This window comes from the organism of the source record quoted next, unplaced genomic scaffold (assembly GCF_019419815.1).
Source record: "Pyrus x bretschneideri cultivar Hongxiangsu unplaced genomic scaffold, Pyrus_bretschneideri_v1 Contig34, whole genome shotgun sequence".
NCBI lineage: Eukaryota > Viridiplantae > Streptophyta > Magnoliopsida > Rosales > Rosaceae > Pyrus > Pyrus x bretschneideri.
The window spans coordinates 1,320,376-1,347,357 of NW_025999657.1; the positions used below are offsets into that span (position 1 = coordinate 1,320,376).

The 26,982-nt window shown below is 36.4% G+C and overlaps 1 protein-coding gene and 2 long non-coding RNA genes across 4 annotated transcripts; 2 read left to right on the plus strand and 1 right to left on the minus strand.

The window, feature by feature from the left end:
* The first annotated feature begins 3,138 nt into the window (after positions 1–3,138).
* LOC125480609 lies at positions 3,139–3,896 on the plus strand. The gene is made up of 2 exons (XR_007260950.1): positions 3,139–3,441; positions 3,513–3,896. It is a non-coding gene; the product is annotated as an uncharacterized LOC125480609 (long non-coding RNA).
* Positions 3,897–4,040: 144 nt separating this feature from the next.
* LOC125480608 lies at positions 4,041–4,896 on the minus strand. The gene is made up of 2 exons (XR_007260949.1): positions 4,439–4,896; positions 4,041–4,332 (listed from the first exon to the last, which is right to left on the minus strand). It is a non-coding gene; the product is annotated as an uncharacterized LOC125480608 (long non-coding RNA).
* A 4,229-nt stretch (positions 4,897–9,125) lies between these two features.
* Positions 9,126–26,664, plus strand: LOC103961081. 2 transcript variants are annotated; one of them, XM_048591538.1, is made up of 23 exons: positions 9,126–9,438; positions 11,038–12,056; positions 12,747–12,862; positions 13,907–14,115; positions 14,588–14,707; positions 15,188–15,316; positions 15,424–15,549; positions 16,097–16,152; positions 16,254–16,353; positions 16,925–17,042; positions 17,117–17,326; positions 17,829–18,156; positions 18,690–18,783; positions 19,871–19,979; positions 20,126–20,391; positions 20,509–20,633; positions 20,985–21,219; positions 22,485–22,673; positions 22,763–23,049; positions 24,114–24,321; positions 24,405–24,644; positions 24,954–25,039; positions 25,991–26,664. In XM_048591538.1, exons 2-23 carry the CDS (start codon positions 11,215–11,217, stop codon positions 26,148–26,150), a joined length of 4,353 nt encoding a protein of 1,450 aa, XP_048447495.1. In that variant the 5' UTR covers positions 9,126–9,438; positions 11,038–11,214; the 3' UTR covers positions 26,151–26,664. The 2 variants fall into 2 exon arrangements, with proteins under 2 accessions (XP_048447495.1, XP_048447496.1); XM_048591539.1 differs by having other exon boundaries at positions 11,044–12,056.
* Positions 26,665–26,982: the final 318 nt, after the last annotated feature.

Below are 26,982 nucleotides of genomic sequence, written 5' to 3' on the forward strand. Positions count from 1 at the left end.
GGTTGATTATGGTGGGGAAGGTGCGGCAGAGGTGTATGGATGTGTAGGAAGGTGTATGGAGGTCAAGAATGGAGAATGGAGGTGCGGCACAAGGGTTTTCTGTCTAGCATAGGGTGTGGTACGAATTTTTGGCTGAATTTAGGTTTATATAGTCCTAGGGTTAAGTAGATTAGGGTTACACTTAGCAGATTTTATGGATTAGGGCCCTAGAATTCGGCTATAGGTGAATCAAATCCACTTACGAGGAGGTTTTGGCCCACATAGTTTTATAAAAGGATTTGTAAACCCAAATACACAAGGATTAGGCCTTAGAAATCAGAATCCCAAAGGCATTGGGCCTAGGAAGGTGCGGCTGATTTGGGGGAGAGGTTTGCTTGGCTTGCAAGGCAAGGCAAAGCCTTCTAGAATAGTTTGGGGCGCCACTTTTCTAGGGCTTCTAGAGAAAATAGGTTTTGTGGCTGATTTGGGCCTTCTAGACTAGGATTCTTCTAGAAATAGGTTCTAGAATTATCCATTTAGGTCCCCATGCAATTAGGATTAAGACATGATAAGGTTTGGATAGGATAAGATGAGATAAGGTTTGGATAATGTTTTGGATAATGTTTCCTCTTTTGAGCTCCTACCTTATCCACTTTGTCCCAAGCTTATTCCTTCCTCTTCTTATCACATTTCTAGCCTCTTGAAGTCCAAATTCGTCCATCCATGTTGGCCCATATGTAAGCTATCCACATAGTGTCCAAAATCGCTCCAAAATGCACCAAAATGCCCTTTCTTGATACTTTACCCCATAGGACCTACAAACACACGAAATTGAGTTGTAATGCAACATTAACTAAGAAATAATAGCATAAATGCACAAGAATAAGCCAGTTAAGTCGCCTAAATATGCTCCTATCAATTTGCATAAGATCCAATCAATAAAAATGAATTACATTCAATGATTTGCAATTCAATCATTTTGCATAATATTCAATCGCTAAAATGAATTACATTCAATAATTTGCAATCCAATCATTTTGCATAATATCAATCATATGCATAAAAAAGTATTAATTAAAATAAAATATTATCATTAACACATATATCTTAAAATATCGCCACCTATGATCCGTAGAATCACTAGGCACATGTTGATGGGCTTTTAGTGGGATATTTTGTAATTGCAAAATTCCTTGCAACACACTATTAAAATACATACTTATAGCCTCTCACGACCAATAAATCTACCACCAATACTATGATTCTTAGTATGATGTGCTAGTATTTGTAAGGTCATACACACCTGCTCCTCCAAAGACACCAAACTATCATTTTTAACCCTCCAATCTTGACAAAGTACGTCACATAATATACCACAAGTGTTTATATCCATTCTTAATTCGTTGACGCATTTAGTATCACTATTCCTTATTATACCATTTAGATAACACAAACTAATCTCTCGTCTAGCAAGTGAATGGTCAGTCAAAACGCGTCTTTTAGCATGTCTCTGTTTGGCCTTTAGCATTATCAACACAAGAATCGTACAAGCATAAATTGTCTCTAAATGAGACATCTCTAACAAAAAGATCACTAAAAGCTTCCTTTGATCCATATCTATTCAAACTAAAAAAAAGAGGAAAAAATGAAGACATGATATATATATAATATCTCTATTATTAAAGGCATTGACAAAAGAAGTAATTACGCTATAAAATGAACGAGATCAAAAGAATTCATGATATAAAGAGAACCAAAACATCAAACAGCAACAACAAAAATAAAACATCAAGCAATGGCAAGGAAAATAAAACAGAGCAAAGTTGAGTGTCTTCCTTTGTAAAGAACTCAGAGTCATGGCCCTGATTGCTAACTTACACGTGACATGCAACTCTATTTTTATAAATTTCGTATGAAAGAAATCATCAAGAAATGTGTAACACCAAGTATCATGGCTAGAAAAGAAAGTAGGAAAGACATAAATGAACAACTTATCTCACTTTTCAAATTTTTAATAGGAAACAAGACCTGACTAATAAAACGTGATTGACACAATGGTGAGGACTAGATGCCTCTAAAGGAAGAAAACTAAAAATACGAAACTGAAGCATTATCTACCTACACTAAGACAACTACAATATACATCAAAGACAACACCAAAACACATTAAGAAACATCAACATTTCCAATTTGAAAAAAAAAAAAAAAGAACAGAAAAGAAACACTATAGACTTAAGCTTTTAGAAAATAAACCGAGCCAGATGCATAGACAATAGCAATAGAGAACCAATTAGAACATGCTCCATCAGAGCCAAGGGAACGGAGAAAACAGGGCACGGCTATAAGCAAAGCTAAAGTCGAATCTAAAACTCAACCCCGCCTCAACAGATTAGGGAAAGTTTCAACAGATTAGGGAAAGTTAAGGGGGCAAGGGATCTCGTCTTTTGAAATTTATGTCAAGTCCACTTCATGACAAATACTAGAGATCAGGAGGTGTTGATCATATGAAGAAACAATAGTGAGAATGCAGAAAAAGTTGAAATTTGAAAACTCCAATTATAATTTGAGAGTTTTGGCTAAGAACTCCTAGCGAACAAGATAATCCAAGCGAGTCATGTGTAATCTCATTAAACCTAATTCATGTGCATATCAAACATGAGACTACACTAGTAATTAGTTTAGTCTAGTCCCACCTAAGAATGTGAAACAAAGACACCCCAAATGTGTTAATTACATATATGTATTGTAACCAACTCCAAAATAAAAATTCCTCACATAAACTCTTTCTTTTTCCCGAAAACAACGTCAACAGTTAATTGAAATCAACGTCATTTCTAATTTCAAATCATTTAGTGAATAACTTTATTACGAATAAACATGCTCCAAAATCAAATCAAATCAAATCAAATCATGCCCCAAAGTCAGCACAAAAATGGGACTTGGCATGATATCCCGCCAAATTGATTGATCTAAAAAAGAAAAATTGGACTTTGTGGAGTCTTTTTTATTTTTTATTTTTTTATTTTTTTATTTTGACAGACAAAATTTTAAAATTTAAAATTTATATGCTTTTAAGATAATTCTAATGACGGGACATCATCACAATTAAAAATATATGGAAAAAAGTATTGAATAATAATAAATGTCCAGCTAACAAAACGTAGCTTTTGGGAGAGGAGAAGAGAGCCCCTGCCGCCGTGGAGACCTCGGACTCGTCCGTAACAGACTTTTCTCTCGCTCACTCTCCCACTCTACACTCTACTCTACTCTCTCTCCTCTCTCTTTCTCTCTCTCTCTCTACGGTTGTAAATAAATACAAGAACAAACAAACAGAGAAGGAAAAACAAACAATCCAATTGAAAACAGTAAATAAAAGCAAAGCGCAGAAAAAAGAAAAAGCGAAGCTTCCTTCGCAGCGCTTTGGGAATTTTCGTCTGCTGCCTTCTCTCTTCCGCCCGAACGGTACAATTCTCATGCTATTTCTGCTGACTGAATTCGGAATTTGAATTTTTGATTCCTTCCTGAATTGACAGATGTGTTCGGAGTTTTTTGTTCGTGGTTTAGTCTGCTTGATTTTGCTAGTTATTGTATAAATGTGAGTCCAGAAGCTGAAATGGCAGATCATCATGGAACGCCGAATCCGTTTATCTCCACTGTTTTCTGCGTTCACTTGGTTTGAGTGATTGCATTTGTGTGTGTATGTGTTCTTGAATATGTGAGTGATTGTTTAGCTCTCTTCCATTATTGTGCTTTTTTCCTTCGGGGCAATGAATGAAGCTTGTAATTGCGGTGCGGGATTAAATTGGAAAGGCTAGTATGATATCTGGATGGTAAAATGGGGCTGGTATTTTCGAAAGGACGGGGTGTTGAAAATACATTAAAGAGTCTTTGAATGTAAATGAATTGTTCCGTACTAAGGTTTTTCTCTTAATAGTATGACATTCTAGTATTCTACGCACAAAGTGTTTATCTAGTGGGGTTGAACGTAAACTAACTAATGTATTTGTACGTGATTAAAACTGTCTTTTAGGAAATTTACTTAATTAACACATATACGAAAAAACTAGGAAAAACTCCCCATAGCTTGCTCAAATAAAAGGTTTGAATATACAAAAATGTTCTACTTGAAGTCATAGACCCACACATGTCAACCACTCGTTAGCCGAAGGCAGGATGTGCCCTCACGCGCCGCCCAACCCACGGCCACATGCACGGCCACGTTCAGCACGTGCCTGACAGAACCCTAACGGATGTTAGGAATATTCCGTCAACTCTGATGAAATATTCGTCGTCTTCTCTGGTGACCTTTACTGTCCGCCGCTGTCTTATTCGTCAGAAACTGGGGATTTTCACCTATTTTTGGAAAATTTTCAAACCTTCATAACTTGCTCATTTCTCAACCATTTTCCATGCAATTTATATGGATTTGAAGTTTGTGAGAAGGAGAACAAAATCGTACCTTTTAAAAGTCTGAAAGGTGGATGGAAAGGGATTGAAAAAGCCTCGAAAGCTTTCGGCCTAAACTTTGACTCTTTGAACTTGCTGGTTTCAACATCAACTCGACCCCAAAATTAGTCTAGGGACCCTAAGGAGTTGTGTAAAATCTTCCCCATATCCTAAAACCTTGCAACTCGGCCTGAAACTCTTCGGAGCAAGACCAACCAACTTGTGATCGGTTGGTATGGTTATGTTCGTGAGGTCGAGTGGAGCACGGTGGTGGTGGACACTGGTTCAATTTGTGAAGATTTGGTGTTGTTCTTTTTTGTTGTAGAGAAGGGTAAAGTACGGGTTAGAGGGAGAGAGAAGGAGAAGAGAGAGAGTGAGAATGAAATCTGATTGGGGAGAGAAATGAGGGTGATTTCTAATTGGTGGGAGTGAAATGAGGGAAAAGACTTGATTGGTTGTGAGGGATTTGAGGGAAAGTCTAATTGGTTGGTAAAAGTGAGTAAGGCATGGGTCAGTTTTTAAAGAAAAGAAGTGATAAGGTTTGTACACATGAAATCAAAAGAAATCGACCGTACCTCATCAAAAACAGTGTTTTTAACGCTGAATAATTTAACGCACACTCGTAATGACGAATAAAATTTAACCATGATAACAGGAAAAGTACATCCACGTCACTTTGCCAACAAGGGCATAAAAGTCAATTTACACACTCGGGGATAAATTATACAGAAATTAGGGACGGGTCGTCACAACTTTGGTGCATGCTCGGACTGGAACTAAATTATTGATGTATTTTAAAGAAATTATCAAGATTAACAATATTGGATGAGAGTGAGACTCAACCCTTTCTTGTTCTTTGATACTGGAATTTCCCTAAACACACTCAAAAGTCCTTTGATGTTGGAATGTGAATGTTTGTTTATTTTTTTTTTCTATTTATGTTCTTTTTGTTTAATTGTCCAGCTTGAAATTGACCTTAAATGCTCTTTTACATAAATTGTCATCAACTTAACAGTACAAATGCTTGTATAAAAAGATAATTTTGGATGCTTCCTACTTATCATTTTTGTTTTGTTTTTTTTTTTTAATTGTTTAGCTTGAAATCCAGACACCAAGTTTGAAAAGAAATGAATAAAAAAGTTAATTGCTTATTGTAAACTGGCAAACAACCTTATACTAGATTTGCTTCAAACTTCCATTAAAGCCAACAGCTTTCCAGCAAATCAAAAACCAAATAACATACTTACAATAACTACAATATACGCTAGTTACAATAATTTGCAACATACTTGCAATAGCTAACTACAATATTATCATTCAAAAGTAGATCTCCATGATTCACAAAAAACTAGTCAACATTAGGCAAAATATTTCATAGTGCAAGACTAAGTTGGAAGCCAGAACCTAAGGTTGTACAATTAGCAAAATAAAATCCATATCAAAAGGCACCACATAATATAATCATTTGCTTGCTTTGTCGCTTAAAAGCTTTTGGACGAACGCTTTTTTGAGTTCGGAATCTTTTGACTTGAACATTCCCACATTTTGTGGTTTTTTCTTTCTTTTAGAATAAGAGTCGATTCTCAATTTGATGCATAGGAGAAAGACCTATTGCTTTAAGTTCGTTAACTATGTCACTATGATCTGCAGTACCTCAAACTATAGCTTCAGTTACAGTTTCAACATAAAATTCTGTCAGTCCATGGATAATTACCTCGGTTCCATGATTTAAACTTCTCATGCTTCTTTTCCTTTCTTTGACTACTTGTAGATTGGTTGCTTTGCTGGTTCATTGGAGAAACATCATTTTTATTTCCAATATCACTTGCATCAACCTCATTTTCGCTTTGCTCCTCCATCATTTCAGCAAGGGTTTCGACAACATTACCTGTAGCACGATTCTTTCCAAATATATATGTAAATCTATCATACAATGGAAAAGGTGTGCTTCTTCATCCCTCAGCATCTTTATCTTTCTAAGATTATATCAACATAGCAATATTAATATTTAGCATATGTTAAAAATAGAGCTACAAGAAAAAACTAATCGGTAAATAATATAGGATATGAACCTGCACATAAGTTTGTCATGCTTCATCACTGTCAACTTCAATGCATTTTTTGACAGCATTCCATAGAAATCCACTCGTGTTTGTCATGTCAAGGACTAGACTATATGTTTTTTTTCCATTTCTTCAACTTTGACTCAATATGTGGACTAACCTTTATATTTGAATTATGACATAAAACATTGACAGCTTTCGCAACTACAAGCAAAGTACCTTCTTTGAAAGCACTTGTGTCACACCAGTGCTTCCTAGTAACAAAATCCCCAAGAACAGATAGCAATGCTTCTTCCTCAAATACTTCCCATTTACGACTCTTTCTTTTCGGCTCTTGAGCAGCATTCAAATTATTGTCACTATCCATACCTAAACAACAAATATTTGAAAGTACTAAAGGATAATAAAATGAATCAATTTGCATAAGATTCAATCAATAAAAACGAATTACATTCAATGATTTGCAATCCAATCATTTTGCATAATATTCAATCGCTAAAATGAATTACATCCAATAATTTGCAATCCAATCATTTTGCATAATACCAATCATATGCATAAAAAAGTATTAACTAAAATAAAATATTATCATTAACACACATATCTTAAAACATCGCCACCTATGATTCGTAGAATCACTAGGCATATGCTGATGAGCTTTTAGTGGGATACTTTGTAATCGCAAAATTCCTTGCAACACACTATTAAAATACATACTTATAGCCTCTCACGACCAATAAATCTACCACCAATACTATGATTCTTAGTATAATATGCTAGTATTTGTAAGGTCATACACAGCTGCTCCTCTAAAGACACCAAACTATCATTTTTAACCCTCCAATCTCGACAAATTATGTCACATAATATACCACGAGTCTTTATATCCATTCTTAATTCGTTGACGTATTTAGTATCACTATTCCTTATTATACCATCCAGATAACACAAACTAATATCTCGTCTAGCAAGTGAATGGTCAGTCAAAGCGCGTCTTTTGGCATGTCTCTGTTTGGCCTTTAGCATTATCAACACAAGAATCATACAAGTAGTAATTGTCTCTAAATGAGACATCTCTAACCAAAAGATCACTAAAAGCTTCCTTTGATCCATATCTATTCAAACTTAAAAAAAAAAAGGGAAAAAACGAAGACATGATATATATAGTATCTCCATTATTAAAGGCATTGACAAAAGAAGTAATTATGCTATAAAATGAACTAGATCAAAAGAATTCACGATATAAAGAGAAAGAAAAACATCAAACAGCAACAACAAAAATAAAACATCAAGCAATAGCAAGGAAAATAAAACAGAGCAAAGTTGAGTATCTTCCTTTGTAAAGAACTCAGAGTCATGACCCTAATTGCTAACTTACACATGGCATGCAACTCTATTTTTATAAATTTTGTATGAAAGAAATCATCAAGAAATGTATAACACCAAGTATCATGGCCAGAAAAGAAAGTAGGAAAGACATAAATGAACAACTTCTCTCACTTTTCAATTTTTTAATAGGAAACAATACCTGACTAATAAAACACGATGACACAACGGTAAGGACTAGATGCCTCTAAAGGAAGAAAACTAAAAATACGAAACTGAAGCATTATCTGCCTACACTACAACAACTGCAAAATTCATCAAAGACAACACCAAAACACATTAAGAAACATCAACATTTCCAATTTTTTTTTTTTTAAAAAAAAAGAAAAAGAACAGAAAGAAACACTATAGACTTAAGCTTTTAGAAAATAAACCGAGCCATATGCATAGACAATAACAATAGAGAACCAATTAGAATATGCTCCATCAGAGCCAAGGGAATGGAGAAAACAGGGCATGGCTATAAGCAAAGCTAAAGTCAAATCTGAAACTCAACCCCGCCTCAACAGATTAGGGAAAGTTAAGGGGGCAAGGGATCTCGTCTTTTGAAATTTATGTCAAGTCCACTTCATGACAAATACTAGAGATCAAGAGGTGTTGATCATATGAAGAAACAATAGTGAGAATGCAGAAAAAGTTGAAATTTGAAAACTCCAATTATAATTTGAGAGTTTTGGCTAAGAACTCCTAGCGAACAAGATAATCCAAGCAAGTCATGTGTAATCTCATTAAACCTAATTCATGTGCCTACAAAACATGAGACTACACTAGTAATTAGTTTAGTCTAGTCCCACCTAAGAATGTGAAACAAACACACCCCAAATGTGTTAATTACATATATGTATTGTAACCAACTCCAAAATAAAAATTCCTCACATAAAATCTTTATTTTTCTCGAAAACAACGTCAACAGTTAATTGAAATCAACGTCATTTTTAATTTCAAATCATTTAGTGAATAACTTTATTACGAATAAACATGCTCTAAAATCAAATCAAATCAAATCAAATCATGCCCCAAAGTCAGCACAAAAATGGGACTTGGCATGATATCCCGCCAAATTGATTGATCTAAAAAAGAAAAATTGGACTTTGTGGAGTCTTTTTTATTTTTTATTTTATTTATTTATTTTTTTTGACAGACAAAATTTTAAAATTTAAAATTTATATGCTTTTAAGATAATTCTAATGACGGGACATCATCACAATTAAAAATATATGGAAAAAAGTATTGAATAATAATAAATGTCCAGCTAACAAAACGTAGCTTTTGGGAGAGGAGAAGAGAGCCTCTGCCGCCGTGGAGACCTCGGACTCGTCCGTAACAGACTTTGCTCTCACTCACTCTCCCACTCTACACTCTACTCTACTCTCTCTCCTCTCTCTTTCTCTCTCTCTCTCTACGGTTGTAAATAAATACAAGAACAAACAAACAGAGAAGGAAAAACAAACAATCCAATTAAAAACAGTAAATAAAAGCAAAGCGCAGAAAAAAGAAAAAGCGAAGCTTCCTTCGCAGCGCTTTGGGAATTTTCGTCTGCTGCCTTCTCTCTTCCGCCCGAACGGTACAATTCTCATGCTATTTCTGCTGACTGAATTCGGAATTTGAATTGTTTGATTCCTTCTTGAATTGACAGATGTGTTCGGAGTTTTTTGTTCGTGGTTTAGTTTGCTTGATTTTGCTAGTTATTGTATAAATGTGAGTCCAGAAGCTGAAATGGCAGATCATCATGGAACGCCGAATCCGTTTATCTCCACTGTTTTCTTCGTTCACTTGGTTTGAGTGATTGCATTTGTGTGTGTATGTGTTCTTGAATATGTGAGTGATTGTTTAGCTCTCTTCCATTACTGTGCTTTTTTCCTTCGGGGCAATGAATGAAGCTTGTAATTGCGGCGCGGGATTAAATTGGAAAGACTAGTATGATATCTGGATGGTAAAATGGGGCTGGTATTTTCGAAAGGACGGGGTGTTGAAAATACATTAAAGAGTCTTTGAATGTAAATGAATTGTTCCATACTAAGGTTTTTCTCTTAATAGTATGACATTCTAGTATTCTACGCACAAAGTGTTTATCTAGTGGGGTTGAACGTAAACTAACTAATGTATTTGTACGTGATTAAAACTGTCTTTTAGGAAATTTACTCAATTTGGTTTCATGTCATTGCATTGGGCACTCGTGTTTTTGATGCAAATCACTTGTGGAATCTAACGGATAGTCAAGGATTCTTTTTAGCTTTTTATTGTGTAACTTGTAGGGAGTTGGGATACTAAACGGCCACTTAGAAATATCAGAAAATTATACAATGTTTTTTTGTTTGTTTGGTAATTAAGGACTGTTTCGTAGAAACTCCCTGTTGTTATTAGTGTTTTGGAGGAATTTCCTTAGAACCTAGGCCCCTCCAGTGATTGGTGTCTCATCCGTGTCGTACTTACTCTGGAAGAACTTTCCAATTTCCTATTTACATCAGTTTTTCGGGTTTAGGGATGACTCTTACAGACTAAGCAACAGACGTCTAGCGTTATTATGAGATTCTGCTGAACAGCTTTAAATGGAAAACGGCCTGGAAGGTAGATTGGGCACATAGAAGCTTATTTTGTAGCAGTAAAATATCAAACTACTCCACAGAAAAAGCAAAATACTGATAATAATAATAATAATGTTTTTAGAAGCGGCAGTAACTGAAAGTGTGGGTTTAAAAAGGATTATGCCAACATAATATTTAGATATTATCATATGCATTCTGATCAACTAGGCTTGAGACTGAAGAAGTTATTTTAAGATAGAAAAGGGGATAAAATAGATACTATTAGCTGAAGCGGTTTTCGTGCGGTTTTATTTAGTGCCCACCCAGGTTGAAGTCTCGCTCTCAAGTCTCAACAATAGAAAAGGGAGTAAAAGTTATATTATTGAGTTGTTGTTGAGTTATCTCCATCAGGTGGTGCTTGTTTTACTGGTTCTTGATTCGGTGGGTCAAGGATTTGGCTGCTGCAAGACTTAGACGTTTTGTAACTCGAAGCTGCTGTTTTAGTTGTTGAGTTTTAAATCGTCCTTTTTGTTTTGTGTTTCCCTGTACCCTGTAGTCTGATTATTGGTTTGTTTTCCTATGTTTATTTGATTTCTCCATTCCTTGATACAAAGTCATCTTTAACTTGATGGCTGTAGTTGCAGGACAACATTGAATGTTAATGGAGAAGTGGCAATGTTCATGAAGAGGGTTTGACAAACCTGATATTTTTCTGTGCAACTACCACTGCCTGCTGAAGCTGACCTGAAAAATTACATTTATGTTAAATCTATGTGCATATGACAGAGTAAATTATTCCATCACTCTTAGTGGTAATGTCTCCTTTACAAATGAAATGGTACCTTTGGTGTTGCATTCTGGCGGGGCATGCTTGCATATCTGCCCTTTCTCTTACTTCAGGGCAGTACAGAAGTGCAAGAGCTGTTTCAAAAGACTGGTTGCATAATCTCAGCTCAGATATAATAGATGGTTTTCAAAGAAGCATCTCAACTTACAAGATCCCAATGCCATCATCCCCGTTGAAAGATAAAGTATCTTGTGAGGACCTGGAGGGTGTTGGATCATTCAGTACTACATGCTTGCTAAACTCAAACTCGTATTTAAGTTCTGACCTTTACATTCGTGGGACTGGAAACTTGGAGATTCTCCCTCATGTATCAATTGTGTGTCCAATAGAAGGCTGCATGATTACATTTAATATGTCAGGAAATGTTAAAATTGGTCACTCTGCAGAAATAGTTGCTGGTTCTGTAGTTTTTTCGGCGGCAAATCTGACTATGGAATACAACTCTTATATTAATACAACATCTTTGGGTGGATTGCCGCCTTCTCAAACTAGTGGGACTCCAGTGGGCTATGATGGAGGTGGTGGAGGGCATGGTGGCAGAGGTGCTTCTTGCTTGAAAAATAATCAGACAAGTTACTGGGGTGGTGATGTTTATACTTGGTCAACATTGTCTGAGCCATGGAGTTATGGGAGCAAGGGTGGTGGTACATCTACTAAAATTCCATTTGGAGGGAATGGTGGAGGACGTGTCAAGCTTCTAGTCAAGGATATGGTATATATAAATGGGTCTGTAACTGCAGAAGGAGGGGACGGAGGGACTACTGGTGGAGGAGGATCTGGTGGAAGTATTTTTGTACATGCTGTAAAGTTGTGAGTAGATACTTTTTATATTGTCCTTCTACTTTTGGTGTGGATGATGCACAAAACTGTTTAAGGGCTGGTCGATACATTTTTTATTTGTTATTATTTTATGGGTTGGAAAAGAAAGTTCATAGAGGACAATAGTTGACCTAGGCAAGAGAAACTAAGAAGCGCAAAACAGAGAAAACCACACACACTACAAAATTTCAGCCAAATCAATGTGAGTTAGACTAACGTGAATGTCAGTCAAGTGTTTAGGGAAAGATGGCCATAAGGATGACGGAACATTCACTCTATATCACAGATCTTCGACCTCTGCCCTTATACTTTTCAAAAGTTATTCTGTTCCCACCTTCCAGTTTTGCATGCCCTTCCCTCAACAAGGCTGAAAATGCTTATCCACTGGCATTTTTATAGAGATACATGGACACTGAACAATTTGTTTCTCTTGTTCATTGTTCACTTCACCTTCAATTTAAAATTTATCAATTTCCATAATGATGAACAGTTCATCAAAACCTTTATAGGATTAACATTCTTTCTTCTTATTGTTAGCCTTCTTTCATTTTGTTTTTTCTTGAGAATGTTGGTAGATGAATGTTGATATGCTTATGCATTTATTTACTTCAAAGAATGCATTCAAACTAAATTAACTTCTCTGATTCTTTTCAATTGTTTGCATTTTGGCCCTGTCCACAGGAAGGGATATGGTACTGTAAGTGCTGCTGGCGGAAGAGGATTGGGTGGAGGTGGTGGTGGAAGAATCTCACTTGATTGCTACAGCATACAAGAAGATGTAACGGTCACTGTGCATGGTTTGTACCATTTTTCAGACATCTTTATCTGGTAGATAGAGCAAAAATTTTTAAACTTCTAAATGTTTGGTTCTTATGTTAGAGTTGTAAATTTATCCATCTGAATGGTTGCATACAAGAAATTGTTCATAATGTGGTAATGTTATTTTACATATACTTTGTTCTATCTACTAGAAAGTAGATCAAAAGTCCTAACTTATGTGAAACCTTAGAAAGTATACGTATAAGACCTTTCAATCTGTATTGTTTATCGGACAGATGTAAAAACTTTTCCTGACTAAGGTTGTTTCGGCCTCACTTTTCTTTTGTAGCTTGTTGCCTCCAATATATATCCAGGCACCACTGTATAACGCACCCTGCCCCTAATGGTATGACTTTTAGAGGCAGAGCCTTATGTTGATATATGGGGGTGGCACTACTACAATAGGAAATTTTCTAACAAATAATAAGGGGGTAGCCCTACCACAATACAAATATTTTAACAATAATAGGGGGATGTCACTACTACAAATATGCCCTTTACGAGGGTATCCTTGTTTCCCCCGATTTCAAGATGCAGAAAGTACGTCCTTAAAACATATGGAGGAATAGCTGTGTGGGAAAGGGCGAGGTTGTTGACTTCACTTTGGGCTTCTATTCATCAGAGTACATGGGTTGTTCATTGTTCTCTGTCGTCTATTTTTCTAGATTGGAAGGCCGTTGTAGGATAACGTTACCATTATAGTATTGTTTTTGATAATCTGTATATAACTGGTTCTTGGTGGACATTTGTTTACTGTCTGTACTAGTTTGCTTCTAATAAAATTGTTTCCTTTTTAATGATAAAAAGCATATCTGTGTTATTCTATTAATTGCTATACGTACTTTCAAGTAATAAACTTTTCAGTTTCTAAGCGTCTAGTGTTTATAAAGACTCACAAACACAAGCTTATGTCTAGTTTCCAACATTGATTATTTCTAGAAAAACTATTCGTTTGCTTTTGTAAAGCATTTTTCTAAAAAAAAAATGGAGCTTTTGAATTTATTATGCTTTTTCCATGTCAGGTGGTTTGAGTATTGGATGTCCTGGGAATGCAGGAGCAGCTGGCACATACTTTAATGCAGATTTACTTAGTTTAAGAGTTGGAAATGACAATATCACAACAGAAACTGAAACCCCTTTGCTCGATTTTCCTACCAGACCGTTATGGTCGCATGTTTTTGTGGAGAATAATGCAAAAGTGTTGGTTCCACTTCTTTGGACCAGAGTTCAGGTTGCCAATTTTAAGTCTTCTCAAGTAATTAATTAGTTTTCATGTGACAATTTATTTGTTTTTATAAAAATATTTCTGTTCCCATGGTGGTGTGACAATTAAATAATGCATAAAATCTGGCTTCATAATATTTCATTGTGGAATCTCCCCTGTTATATAGACTTGATTCAGGCACCTGTTTTTTCATCTTAAAGGTACTATGGCATGTCCATAGACTTGTTCAAGAAGCTTGTGTCTAGTATATCATTTTATCGTGTATTTATTTCCACTTTAGTATAAGTGGATTCCTTTATTTTGTACACTCAGGACAGAAGATACATGCACTGAACTTATGAATACATAGCTTGTGTCTAGTATATCATTTTATCGTGTATTTATTTCCACTTTAGTATAAGTGGATTCCTTTATTTTATACACTCAGGACAGAAGATACATGCACTGAACTTATGAATACATCCTCTTTGATTGAAAGGTGAGAGGCCAAATCAGTCTATACCGTGGAGGCAGCATCATCTTTGGACTGTCTGAGTATCCAATTTCAGAATTTGAGCTTGTTGCAGAAGAACTTCTGATGAGTGATTCCATCATAAAGGCAAGCAACTATTAGAACATTTCATTTTCGTAAATAGAATGTTCTATTGAATTACAAGCAATTGTCTGGAGTTTAAATCCTTGATGAAAACAAGCCAAGAAAGCCAAGACAGGTTCATTATCTGGCTTGTTTGAGCTTGGGTTGATCTAATCTCAATTAAGCTTGAGCCATTACCTCTATGAAGGGGCTCGAACCGAAGCTCAAGCTGCCTTAGAAAGATGAGGCTAAACTCAAGTTCAAACTTTTTAATGGTACTTAAAAATTTTGCTAACATAACTTTTTACGGTACCCGACCAAGAAAGTCAAAAGGAATAGAATTGGTTTCTTAGGCGGAACACCAAGGTGGATCCAACTTCTATATGTAGTTTCATTAGAACTTTTTTTTTTCACTTTTAGATTTTGTGTATTATAAGCTGACTCATGAGTGTTGTTCATGAACTAATTGAGTGAAGCTTTCTCTTTGTTTAAATTAAAATGAAGGTTTTTGGTGCATTTAGAGTTTCTGTCAAGATGTTACTCATGTGGAACTCCAAAATTCAAATAGATGGTGGTGGAAATACCATTGTTACTGCTTCCGTTCTTGAAGTCAGGAATCTGATTGTTCTGAGGGTATGATTGTCTGAACCTCATCCTAATTTATGTTTTAAATTACTTGCACTTATACCTTTCACCTTTGTTGGAATTGAAAATCTGGGTTGGTGCTTTGTGTTTTGCAGCATAACTCTATCATCAGTTCAAATACAAACTTGGGTGTATATGGTCAGGGACTACTGAAGTTGACTGGCCATGGTGATGCAATAAAAGCCCAGCGACTCTCCTTGTCTCTCTTTTATAACATAACAGTAAGCCATTCGTGGATAAACTTGTATCATGAAATTATTTTACTACTTTCTTTCTATCATGTTCTAAAAGTTCGCTTCTAATATTTTAGTGTCATCGTTTCTTCTCAAAAAAAAAAAAAAAAAAATTTAGTGCAATTCTAATTTGAAAAAGCAAGAGCTCATAGATTTGCAAAATCAATCCTGTTTGCCTATTGATTCTGTTGTAAGTATACATTATCTCGTTGTTGTCATCGTTATCAACATCGTCATCATCCTCACATCAATCCTATATGATATTTGTTTTAAATAAGATGTGGTATTGACACTTGGCCCTATCTAGAACCTATGAGAAGTTTTTGTTTTCAGTGCTTTTAGATTGTGACATTTTTGCTATTACTAACTTTATATGTGTGTTTTTTCACCCTAGTGCTCCATTTTGTTTCCTTTATTCGGACCAAAGTGGATATTTTTGTATGCAGTTCTTCTGCTACATTCTTTTCTATGGATGTGAAACTCTTGAATTCCATTTGGCAAACCGCCTTACAACTTTTTATGCTTCTTACAACAGGTTGGTGCTGGTTCTTTACTTCAGGCTCCATTGGATGATGATGCTAGCAGAAATGTGTGAGTATGAAGTTTAGTGTATTGTTGCTCTCAGCTTACGTTTTCTTATTTATTTGGCCTGAGAAGTTCTATGAATATTTGTTTTGAATCCAATTTTGTAGGGTAACAAAATCCCTGTGTGAGAGTCAAACATGCCCGTTGGATTTGATTACTCCACCAGATGATTGCCATGTTAATTATACGCTTTCCTTTTCACTTCAAGTAAGAGGCAGAATTTTATTAGAGATACATGGAGATTCTAATGCATTTTCAGCGATATCTGCTGTATATTAATTGTTGTTTATTTTCTTATGCATGTTTTATTGTTATTTTGTAAGGTTAGAAGTCTCTATTTTTTGAATGCTTAGATTTCTAGTCATTTGGATAGGAGTCACAGGAAATTAATTCCTATACAGAATCTAATCTTTCCTGGGTGGAACCATATTAGTTACTAAGTTTAAATCATAAATCATAATGTTATTTTTTACCTGCAAGAGGAATTCCTGTCTCTTCTTTCTTTCTTTCTTTCTTTCTTTCTATCTATCTATATTTTCTACCTGTAGTTTAAAAGCAGGACACTGGTCCAAGTTTGTACAGACTTCCATTTATGGTCTTATGGTGCTGGCCATGAGTTTTTCCAATACCAAAACTTTTGTTTTTGGTTACTTTTTTCTATATCCGGCTTCAACTCTTTAATGAAATAACTTTTTCTTACCAGTTGGTTACCCCCCTTGAAGTATCAACTTGTAGGCTCATTTTTATTGTTAAAATAATATTTGCTAACATTTTACAGATATGTCGTGTTGAGGATCTTCTTGTAGATGGCATTGTGAAGGGAAGTGTTATTCACATCCACAGGGCAAGGACTATTATTGTTAATAATAATGGCCTGATCACTGCATCAGAACTAGGTAAAGGAGTTTATTCGGGAACTAAGATGTGCAATCTTTTAAGCATCTAACTAAATCAAAACCATGTTTTTCAGGTTGCAGTAAAGGTATTGGAAGTGGAAACTATTCAAATGGAGCTGGTAGTGGTGCTGGACATGGGGGAAGAGGGGGCTCTGGATATTTTAATGGGAGGGTATGCAATGGTGGTAATGAATATGGCAATGCAGATCTCCCATGTGAATTGGGGAGTGGAGCTGAGGGTCCGAATCCGTCGTATGGGAATGTGGTTGGAGGGGGAATGATTGGTAAGTGTTATAGTATAGATTAAATTGTGCCCACATCTTAGCTTCTTTTAAGAATGGAGGTAAACCAGCAATTTTTCATAGTATTCGTGAGATCTTCAGTTCAAATCCATGCAACTGCAACTTGCCAACAGACGCTGAAATTTATGTGTTAGGCTCAGGCGGTGAAAGAGTCCTGTATATGCGTGTGGTGTTAGGATATAAAGTTATTGTTAACCCACGACGTAACAAAGATTTTGCAACAGTAAAAGATCTTGCACAGTTCAGCATAACCTTATTAATATTTTTCTAACAGTCAATTAATATAAAAATGTCAAATGTTGGGACCATAACCAGATATGCCTTCCCAGAACCCTCTTTAGTGGGACTAATGTATTGTAGCGCCATGCAATTTGGTGTTGTTCTGTTGATACAAGATCCAAGAGGCTGAAGTTATGGATTAATAGTTTAGATATATTTGACACTGTACTTGGATCTCATTTACAATCAATCTCATGCTTGTCAGTCATGGGGTCCATCCAGTGGCCACTCTTAAGGCTTGATGTCTTTGGAACTTTGAGTGCTGATGGTCAAAGCTTTGATAAAGCGGCTATAAAGGGTAATGGTTCTTCGATTGGCGGACTTGGTGGAGGCTCAGGAGGGACAATCCTTATTTTCCTTCAGGAGCTTAGATTACTTACACAGAGTTCATCATTATCCGTTGCTGGGGGCAAAGGTGGTCCGCTGGGTGGAGGTGGAGGTGGGGGTGGAAGAGTTCATTTTCATTGGTCTAAGATAGATTTTGGGGATGAATATGTTCCGGTTGCTAGTATAAGTGGCTCCATTAACAGCAGGTAAAATTTAGTGTCTTTATATTGTACATAAGTTGCACATTGGTACACTTGGTGCTGCTTTCAACTCTTTGAATATCCTTTTTGGATGACAAATGGTTAATTAACACAGTACGCTGTGTGTTTTTTCCAGCTTTTTGTTCTGATACTCTTGGAAAACATCACTATCACTTCCTTACACCCAAATTCTGTGCATGATTTTAATGCCAGATTCTGTGGGGCCTCTCATAAAATGCAGAAACTCCATATACAAAAAATAATTTGCTATGCTAAAACCAATACGCTGCATGTGGAAGTTATTATATGCTATGCTAAAAGTGTTTTAAAACATGCTTTTCTGTTTTCAATATTACATGTTATCTTTTAAGTTTCCATTCAGGTCTACATGCAGCATATTGGTTTAAGCATCTTTGAGCTCAGAATTTTCATCTTGGAATCAATGTTTCTTGAATGGTTTTCTTTGTTCTTTTTTTTAGTAAGGTATAGCACAAAAAAAACCCAGTAACAGCATTTACTTTCTTGGTGGTGTCTGTTAGTGGAGGTGCTGGGGATGATGGAGGTTGTCATGGAAATGATGGCACTATCACTGGAAAAAAATGCCCTAAGGGCCTATACGGCACCTTCTGCAAGGTAAATTTTATTTGATATTGTCTCTTTTCTTTTCTTTTTAAACGAAACAAATGAAATTTTATTTCGTAAGAGAAACTGTCTCTAAGTTAAGAAACCAAAATTAATCATGGCACTACAGCTTTCTTATCCTAGTATAATATCAGATAGAGATGTGTTCCTAAAGACAGGAGAGACAGAAGACCAAAGCACTGCCCAATACTTGACCTTCTCCCATATCTCCTCCACTTCCACTCTCTAACATTTTCTAAGATTTGCTGACTCCTTTCTGTCCAAATAGCTCTAATAATCTACATCATCATATGATCCCATATGTATTAAGCCTTTATCCACCACCCAATACTTTAAAATTCTCACCAAACCAAGAAAAACAGTGTTTTGCCACCTCTGAACAAACTTTATCCCATTTATGAAAAGCTGTAACTTCGAGCTAAAAGAGCAAGAGAAGAAAACGCAGTGCATTCTCCCCCAAACTATTGCTTGTGTCTGGAGAAAATCTCAGGTGTTAACCTTCCTGTGTACCAACAACCAAGCCAAAACCTAACCTTGGTTGCAACCTTAGATTTCCAAATAAAAAAAGGAATTAAAAGAGGACTGCTTGATATGTGCCTCAACCTATTTAAATAGGAATTCATGTGGCATTTTTTGTAATTGATATTTCCTTTTCTTATTTGTCGTAACAAATGATGGAAACCCCATGCACTTTCATATGAACCCAACCTAAACCAATTGGACATGCTTAAAAAAATTGGATTTCACATCTGTTGTGTCTTTGACCTTGGACCTAAGAAACACACCACCTTGACACGACTAGCTTTATTCTACAAATAAATTCAGAGAAACCACTATAACAGAAAGGAAAGCAGCAGGGGCTTTTCTCGGCCTCAAGCTTGACTTCTTCTTGGACTCCTTTTCAACAATCTTTGCCCTTCCCTTCCTTTTCTGGGTAAGACATCATAAAAGAATTGATTGAACCCTTGGACAGAATTGGGCTGAGTGTCAGTGTTGCAGATTCTATATATAGAAATCAGAGGTTTATTGATCAATTTGGGTTTGTTTGAAGGATTTTGAGCATTGATTTCTTTTACAGGAATGTCCTGTTGGCTCATTCAAAAATGTTGATGGCTCCGATTCACATCTTTGTACTCCCTGTTCTGTTGATCTTCTTCCCAGTCGTTCTGAGTTTATCTATGTGCGAGGTACTATGATGACCATGTCCAACCCATCCCCCCCCCCCCCAAAAAAAAAAACTCCTCCTCCCAAATTTACCAATGGAGTTTTTGTTTTATGATCTTTCTTTTTAAATGCTGGCTTTCATCTCATGAATCGTGCACACTTGCTGCAGGTGGGGTGACTCAGCCATCATGTCCCTATAAATGTGTATCAGACAAGTATAGGATGCCAAAATGCTATACACCTCTTGAGGAGCTTTTGTATACCTTTGGGGGTCCCTGGCCTTTTGCAATTTTACTGTCATGCATTTTGGGGATTCTTGCTCTGTTGTTAAGTACATTGAGAATCAAATTTGTTGGAACCTGTTCTTACCAGAGGGGTGGTTCAATTGAACAGCACAGTCATCATCACTTACCCTATCTTCTTTCCCTATCTGAGGTATACACAAGTATCGCTTCATTTTTATGCCTTTTTTTTTATCAGAGACGATTTTATTGACTTGCAGAATTTTTGACCTATTTATGTGTGTTTTTTCCGTAAATAATAATAACTTAGGTGCGGGGAACCAGAGTTGAAGAAACTCAAAGCCATGTTCATCGGATGTACTTTATGGGTCCAAATACTTTCAGAGAACCATGGCATCTTCCATACTCTCCACCTAGTGCGGTCATTGAAATTGTGTAAGAAAATAACTGAACTTTGAGACCATACAACACCATAATTTTTATGCGGTGTTGATCTTTTGAGTTGGTATATCTGATACTGGGATTATGGTTGGGGTGGGTATTGCCCATTGGTATCAGTACACTTGAAACATGTTCTAATCATTTGATTTGATTTTTTTTTTCTCTCGGGACTTTTTGCTTTAGTAAATAACACATTTCTCTCTTAAAACTACTATAACTAGTTAACTGTTGGTCCAAGGTAAGTCTTGAATTAAAAGCACCACTTAGGTTAGCATTCCGTTGTTCTGTCTACTAAATTACATTATTTATTTGTGTTCCAACTTTCAACCCTTACTTTTGGTACAGGTACGAAGATGCATTTAACAGATTTATTGATGAGATCAATTCTGTTGCTGCATATGATTGGTGGGAAGGGTCTGTGCATAGTATACTTTCAGTTCTTGCATATCCTTGTTCCTGGTCCTGGAAACAGTGGCGGCAAAGAAATAAGGTTCACCGCCTTCAGGAATATGTGAAGTCAGAATATGACCATTCATGCCTTCGGTCTTGCAGATCACGAGCCTTGTACAAAGGGATGAAGGTTTTACTCTTTCTATTACACATCCTTACCAGTATTTTTGTAATTACATTTATTATATGAATCATTTCTTTTCAAGCTTCATAGTTCATATACATACTCCGTAGGTTTTCAAGATTGGCGAACCTCTAGTGATCGTTAGAGACTAATGCTGGCTGTTCCGCTCAGTTGGATGCTCATTTCACCAGATTTAGAAATAAAAAAAGAAAATTTAATCCAAAAAGATTTCAACACCTTCTGTGGAACTTGCTCGAGCTCTCAGAAGTAGACAACTTACAGATGCCCTTTAACATCATTAATTGAGTGCGGATCTTTCGTTTATCTTTCTTGATGCATCCATCTGTAATGTAATGTGAAACTCGGATTTCTGTCTTCAACTCTTAGCAAGATTCATCCCTTTATCAGCTTAGGATCGATCAAGCTCAAGCATTAGTGAAAGTTATCATTCACTGCTGAAACAAAAAAAAATGGTACGATCTCTGGAAATGAAAATAAATCACACAAGGATTATATCCCAACTCCCAAGTGGTCATTTTATGTGAGAATTTTTACCAACGAAAATAAAATAAATCCATCAGCTAGCAGGTTATTATGTGGACCATAGAAAAGGTTGTCAGGCAATTATAACACATTTTACATGTCATGGAACATTGTTATCTGGATCTGCCGCTTTTTCTATCAGTCTGCTTGTGTATCATAAAATCATAGTGGGATGATTTTTTGAATTGATCATCAAGTTACTTAACTGCAAATCCTTGCTAGTGAACAACAAAGCAAGTATTGTAGGTTCTATTAGGTTTCCAAAGTTCACTTAGTTATACCTCAGTCTGTAATGGAACTGCATTCACAATTTACCTGTTCCTTTTCACTAATAGAATAGGATCTTTCCTCTACTGACTTCACTTTAACGTAAAAAAAAAAAAAAAGTGCATTAGAAGGGGGCTTAGGGGAGACAAAAGTAGATGTTTGTGGAGCAATGTCTCTTCGATTATGTAGATTGTTTAGGAGAGGAACCGTATGAAAAAAAAAAACATCCTCTCAAGGCGTTGAAACAAACATTGAGTGTATGAACTGGTTCTGTCGAGGTCTCATTATGAATGAGTAAACGGGTTGCACTTCCTTTCCTACTTTGTCAAATTTCGTTGGTCATTTTGGTTCTTTTTGTGTAATAGGGTTTTCATTGGTTCTTCATTTTTCTATTTTTGGCACTTAGCTATTTAATGGTCTATGTTTTCTATCTCTCATATTCAGAATTGAAAATGATGCAGGTTGGAGCAACACCAGACTTAATGGTGGCATATATTGATTTTTTCCTCGGTGGTGATGAGAAGCGTCTAGATATGGTATCAATCATACAGAAAAGGTTTCCCATGTGCATAATTTTTGGTGGTGATGGCAGCTATATGTCACCTTATAATCTTCACAATGATACGTTGTTGACCAACCTCCTTGGTCAGGTCTGTGGATTCACATGATACTTAAGTAACCATATAATCATTATTTTTGTTATCTATATCTGATGTAAATTATGTCATTCTATTCTCAGCATGTTCCAGAAACTGTTTGGAATCATTTGGTGGCTGGTTTGAATGCCCAGTTGAGGATGGTAAGGCAAGGATCTATTCGTTCTCACCTGATTCCTGTGATTAATTGGATAAACAGCCATGCAAACCCTCAACTTGCATTTCATGGGGTTAAAGTTGAACTTGGATGGTTTCAAGCAACAGCTACTGGTTATTATCAGCTGGGGATATTGGTAGTCGTTGGGGATTATCCTCTTCAAAGTGTGCACCAGTCTGATATGGGGGATAGAAATGGTAACGAGCTACCAAGGTAACTTTGAGCAATTGCACTTTTGTTTTTTTTGTTTTTTTTTTTTTCAAGAGCATCTGTTGATTGCTAACACACTCACTGGATCACCAATTTTTTATGTTTCAAAACACATAATGGGATTATCCGTTTTCCATTTTGAGTTTCCACAACCAATTTAAGATGCAACCTTTGAACCTTTCAGACTGATTGTTTCTGATGAAGATATTAATTTTCCTTGTCTAATCTACCTATATGAAAATTTTGTTTGATTTGAAGTTGAGAACACGGTAATAGATTAGTTTTCCTTTAGTTGAGAGTTCGAAAACAAAATGGAACTGAAAGTACAATGTGTTCATAAATAAGATCCTACATCTGGAATCATAAGCTGTGTATAAAATAAATATAAGAGCCTGGACCTCTCCACTTCTTGCCGATTAGTTTTGGTTGAAAGCTTTAAAATGTAACATGATATTGCATGGGCAAGTTATCACGAGACATGTTCTGTTTGGCCAGGCATGCTGCGCATGACCTGATATAACTGATCCACAAAACGGCTGAGTCTGGACAAATGTGAGGGGATGGTTGTTGAGTCTGATACAAGGGTCTCCACTGTGATACCGTGATAAAATCATTTGTTTAAATTCTCAAAAGCTTAAGCCGCTAGGATGTGGGACAACATAGATTCCAACACTGGACTTTGATTTGGAAAGGAAGAAATTCTCCCTCCACCAAGAACTGGGAAGGAAAAAATAGTGGGACCAAAGAAATAAATCTTCATGTTGAGAAGTAACGAAAAGTACAATTGTGAGATCAGGATGATGCCATTCAATTATGTCAGTGTTCATTGGAAATTTTATCAAACTAGTACGACTGGCATGATATGGAGGGAACAATGAATTTTTATTTTCCTTTTTTATTTGATCATTTGTAGATGTAAACTTCCGAGTAACTGACGTCATTTGGAGATAAAGTAAATAGCCTGCTAGAACCCTTATAATGCTCACATGATTAATTTCTAAACCCTGTATCTATTGTTTAGTATAGTTGATTATTGACTACTTTGTTCATCGTCTATCAAAATTCAGGTCTAATGTTGCATGTACAAGAAAATGTCTTAAGCAGATGCAGCAAAGTTGGCCGTTGGTAGGTCATGCATTATCTGTTAAAAGGATAACTGGAGGAATTAATGGAGGTCTTATAAATCATACTACCTTGAAATCTTTGGATTATAAAAGGGACTTCCTGTTTCCACTTTCTCTCTTACTGCACAACACAAGACCTGTTGGTCGTCAGGTACTTCAAATAGGTCCTCTATGGTGTTTAAATGTAGGCTGAATCTCGACGCTGTTCAAGACCTAATAAAACTCATGTTGCAGGACACCCTGTTGCTGCTGATAAGTTTCATGCTTTTAGCAGACCTTTCTGTCACTCTTCTTATGTTGCTTCAGTTCTACTGGATATCTCTGGGGGCTTTCCTTGCTGTATTGCTTATACTACCTCTATCCTTGCTTTCTCCCTTCCTCGCTGGATTAAATGCTTTATTCAGCAAGGAACTTAGAAGAGCTTCACTTGCTCGTGTATATGCATTGTGGAATGCTACATCCCTTTCTAATGTGGTGAGTTTCAGAGCTTGAAATATGGTTTAGCGGGATTGCCTTTTGAAATCCCTATCGCAAGTTAGGCCAACTTATGGTTATAAATGAGACACTGAGCTATGTCACATCCCTTGTAGAGTGCAAATTTTGTTTCGTGAGATGCTTCCTGGCTTTCCTTTTATCTTAATCTAATTATAGCATATCTTCTTTTATGTACACATACACATTAAAAATTACTGTGATGCAAGTCTGAGCCTAAGTATTAGCGTTCAGTTCTTCTGCAGTCGAGTATTATTCTAATAATCATATAATCAATTTTGACTTCTGCAGGTGGTCGCATTAATGTGTGGCATTTTTTATTATGGATTTTCCTTTTTCCGGCCACCTGGCAAGTCAGATACATGGAACACTAGAAGGTGAGTCCTCAACTCAACTTCATTCTATCTTGAAACTAATAGTCAGATTCCTTGTTACGCATGTTAATGTCTCTGTGAAAACTTCTGCTTTACCCTGATTGCTTATCATGCTCCTTGCGGATTAAGATCACTTCCATAACTACGCGATAAATGAAAGACTCGTGCTTCACCAGGCTATATTGATTTGGGTCTCTAAAGTTCATAGGACATCTGCAAATCTTTTTCAAATACAACATTATTGAGGGGACAGGAAACTATGTAGTTAGGACCAATATTTCTATCCATAACAACTCTGATTGCACTGGCATAGCCAGGAGGCCCAGGACAAGGTGAGGGGAATGTTTACAAAATTAGTATAATCGATTCAATATTAGAAGGTGACGAGTCCAATTCGTCTGTGGTTCGTGGCCATTACCATATTCACCTGTTTGTAGAGCATGAAGAGTTCTTTGTTCTGCTCAACTTTGGTGAACCACTAAAAATTTTAGAAATGAGCTGACGTTAAATTTCCGTTGGGTGCAATCATGTTTAGCCTTAGTTCCTTAAATGTGATAACGTTGTGAAAGATCCAAAACCGACCAACAGAAAATAGTTTAATCATCCATTGTATTTGCATAGAAAGGCATCCAAAAGACTGTTCATGCTTGGTTATGGTACAGAGTGAAAATTTTGAGAAGACAAATTTAATCACACAACACGGTTCTCCTTTTTGGACTTTTTATTACTCACATAGCTGCACAAACTGTGTCGAAGTCTTGGAAGTTGAAGAATATTCTCACTGCACTGATGGTTTTATGCTGGTAGCGCATAGAATATAAAAACTGATCAATCTCTGGCGTGAATAGTATTCTTCCACTGCATAATAGTATTCTTTTTATCTTCTTCATATGTGCATTGTATGTTACATATCAATGTGACGTATATTTCCTTCTGAATTGTGCGTGGTCTCAGGGATGATGATAAATGGTGGCTTTTGCCAACGATTCTCCTGCTATTGAAGTTAATACAAGCGCGGTTTGTGGACTGGCATATAGCAAATTTGGAAATCGAAGATCCTTCTGTATATATCCCAGATCCAGACGCCTTTTGGGCACAAGAGTCTGGCCCGTAAGACAAACGAAAGACAATAGAGATCGTAATGGTTCTATGGTTTTCTGCTATTCTGCTGTAAGCAAGGATCCTTTATGTTTTGCATTGGCACAGCACCGGTGTGGCTTCTTTGCCGGTATTTTCTGCTCCGGCATCGGCGTGGCTGCTTTCTTTTGTAAATAGGCTGAAAGTTGTATGAAAGAATTGGTTATAGGTGTGCAGCTTTCCTCGATGGAATCAGAGGCACATGGAGTGTAAAATTTTTAGGGCAAATTAAAGAAGACAGAGCATAGGATGTCAGTTTAGGGTGGCGCTATATCTACACCTTTTTTTACCGCTCGCACTACACTGGGTCTTCTGATTTTCGACCATTGTATCGAATGAATTGAAGATCAATGACACAAATTAATATAGTGCGTGACAGGTAAAATTGAATGTGTAGATAGCACGACCAGTTAGTTTATACTAGAAATTAATAGTCTAATGTAAAAAATCACCGTTTCTAATATAGAGAGCTTTCTTTGGTTGTGGATAAATTCAGTGGGACAAACCACCGTAAGCAGCCGGAACTTTGCCTGCAAAAATTGCCCAGAAACGGGTCAGTCGCGGGTCAAGGGGGGAAACCCATCTGGGCCACACACGTAGCTTTCTAAAACGGGAAAGCTAATCCAGCTTTGCTGCAGCCTTTCAGAAGTCGATGGTCCAAATGATCATTTTAACCCTGCCTTTGCTTGCTTGTCTCTCCTTCATTATTACTCCGTTTTGTGAATGGTTTTTACCCACACGTTGATAAGGTCGTGTTCTACCCAATATTACTAGGAGTGATTCCCAAAAGGTCTACAGATTCTAAATAA

What these genes read in the sequence shown, in the direction of transcription:
- LOC103961081 (XM_048591538.1), top strand. Translation starts at nt 11,215, where the DNA reads ATGTCTCCTTTACAAATGAAATGGTACCTTTGGTGTTGCATTCTGGCG. An exon ending in TGACCAACCTCCTTGGTCAG is followed by an intron (nt 22,674 to 22,762) that starts GTCTGTGGATTC and finishes TTCTATTCTCAG; the next exon opens with CATGTTCCAGAAACTGTTTG. An exon ending in CTACATCCCTTTCTAATGTG is followed by an intron (nt 24,645 to 24,953) that starts GTGAGTTTCAGA and finishes TGACTTCTGCAG; the next exon opens with GTGGTCGCATTAATGTGTGG.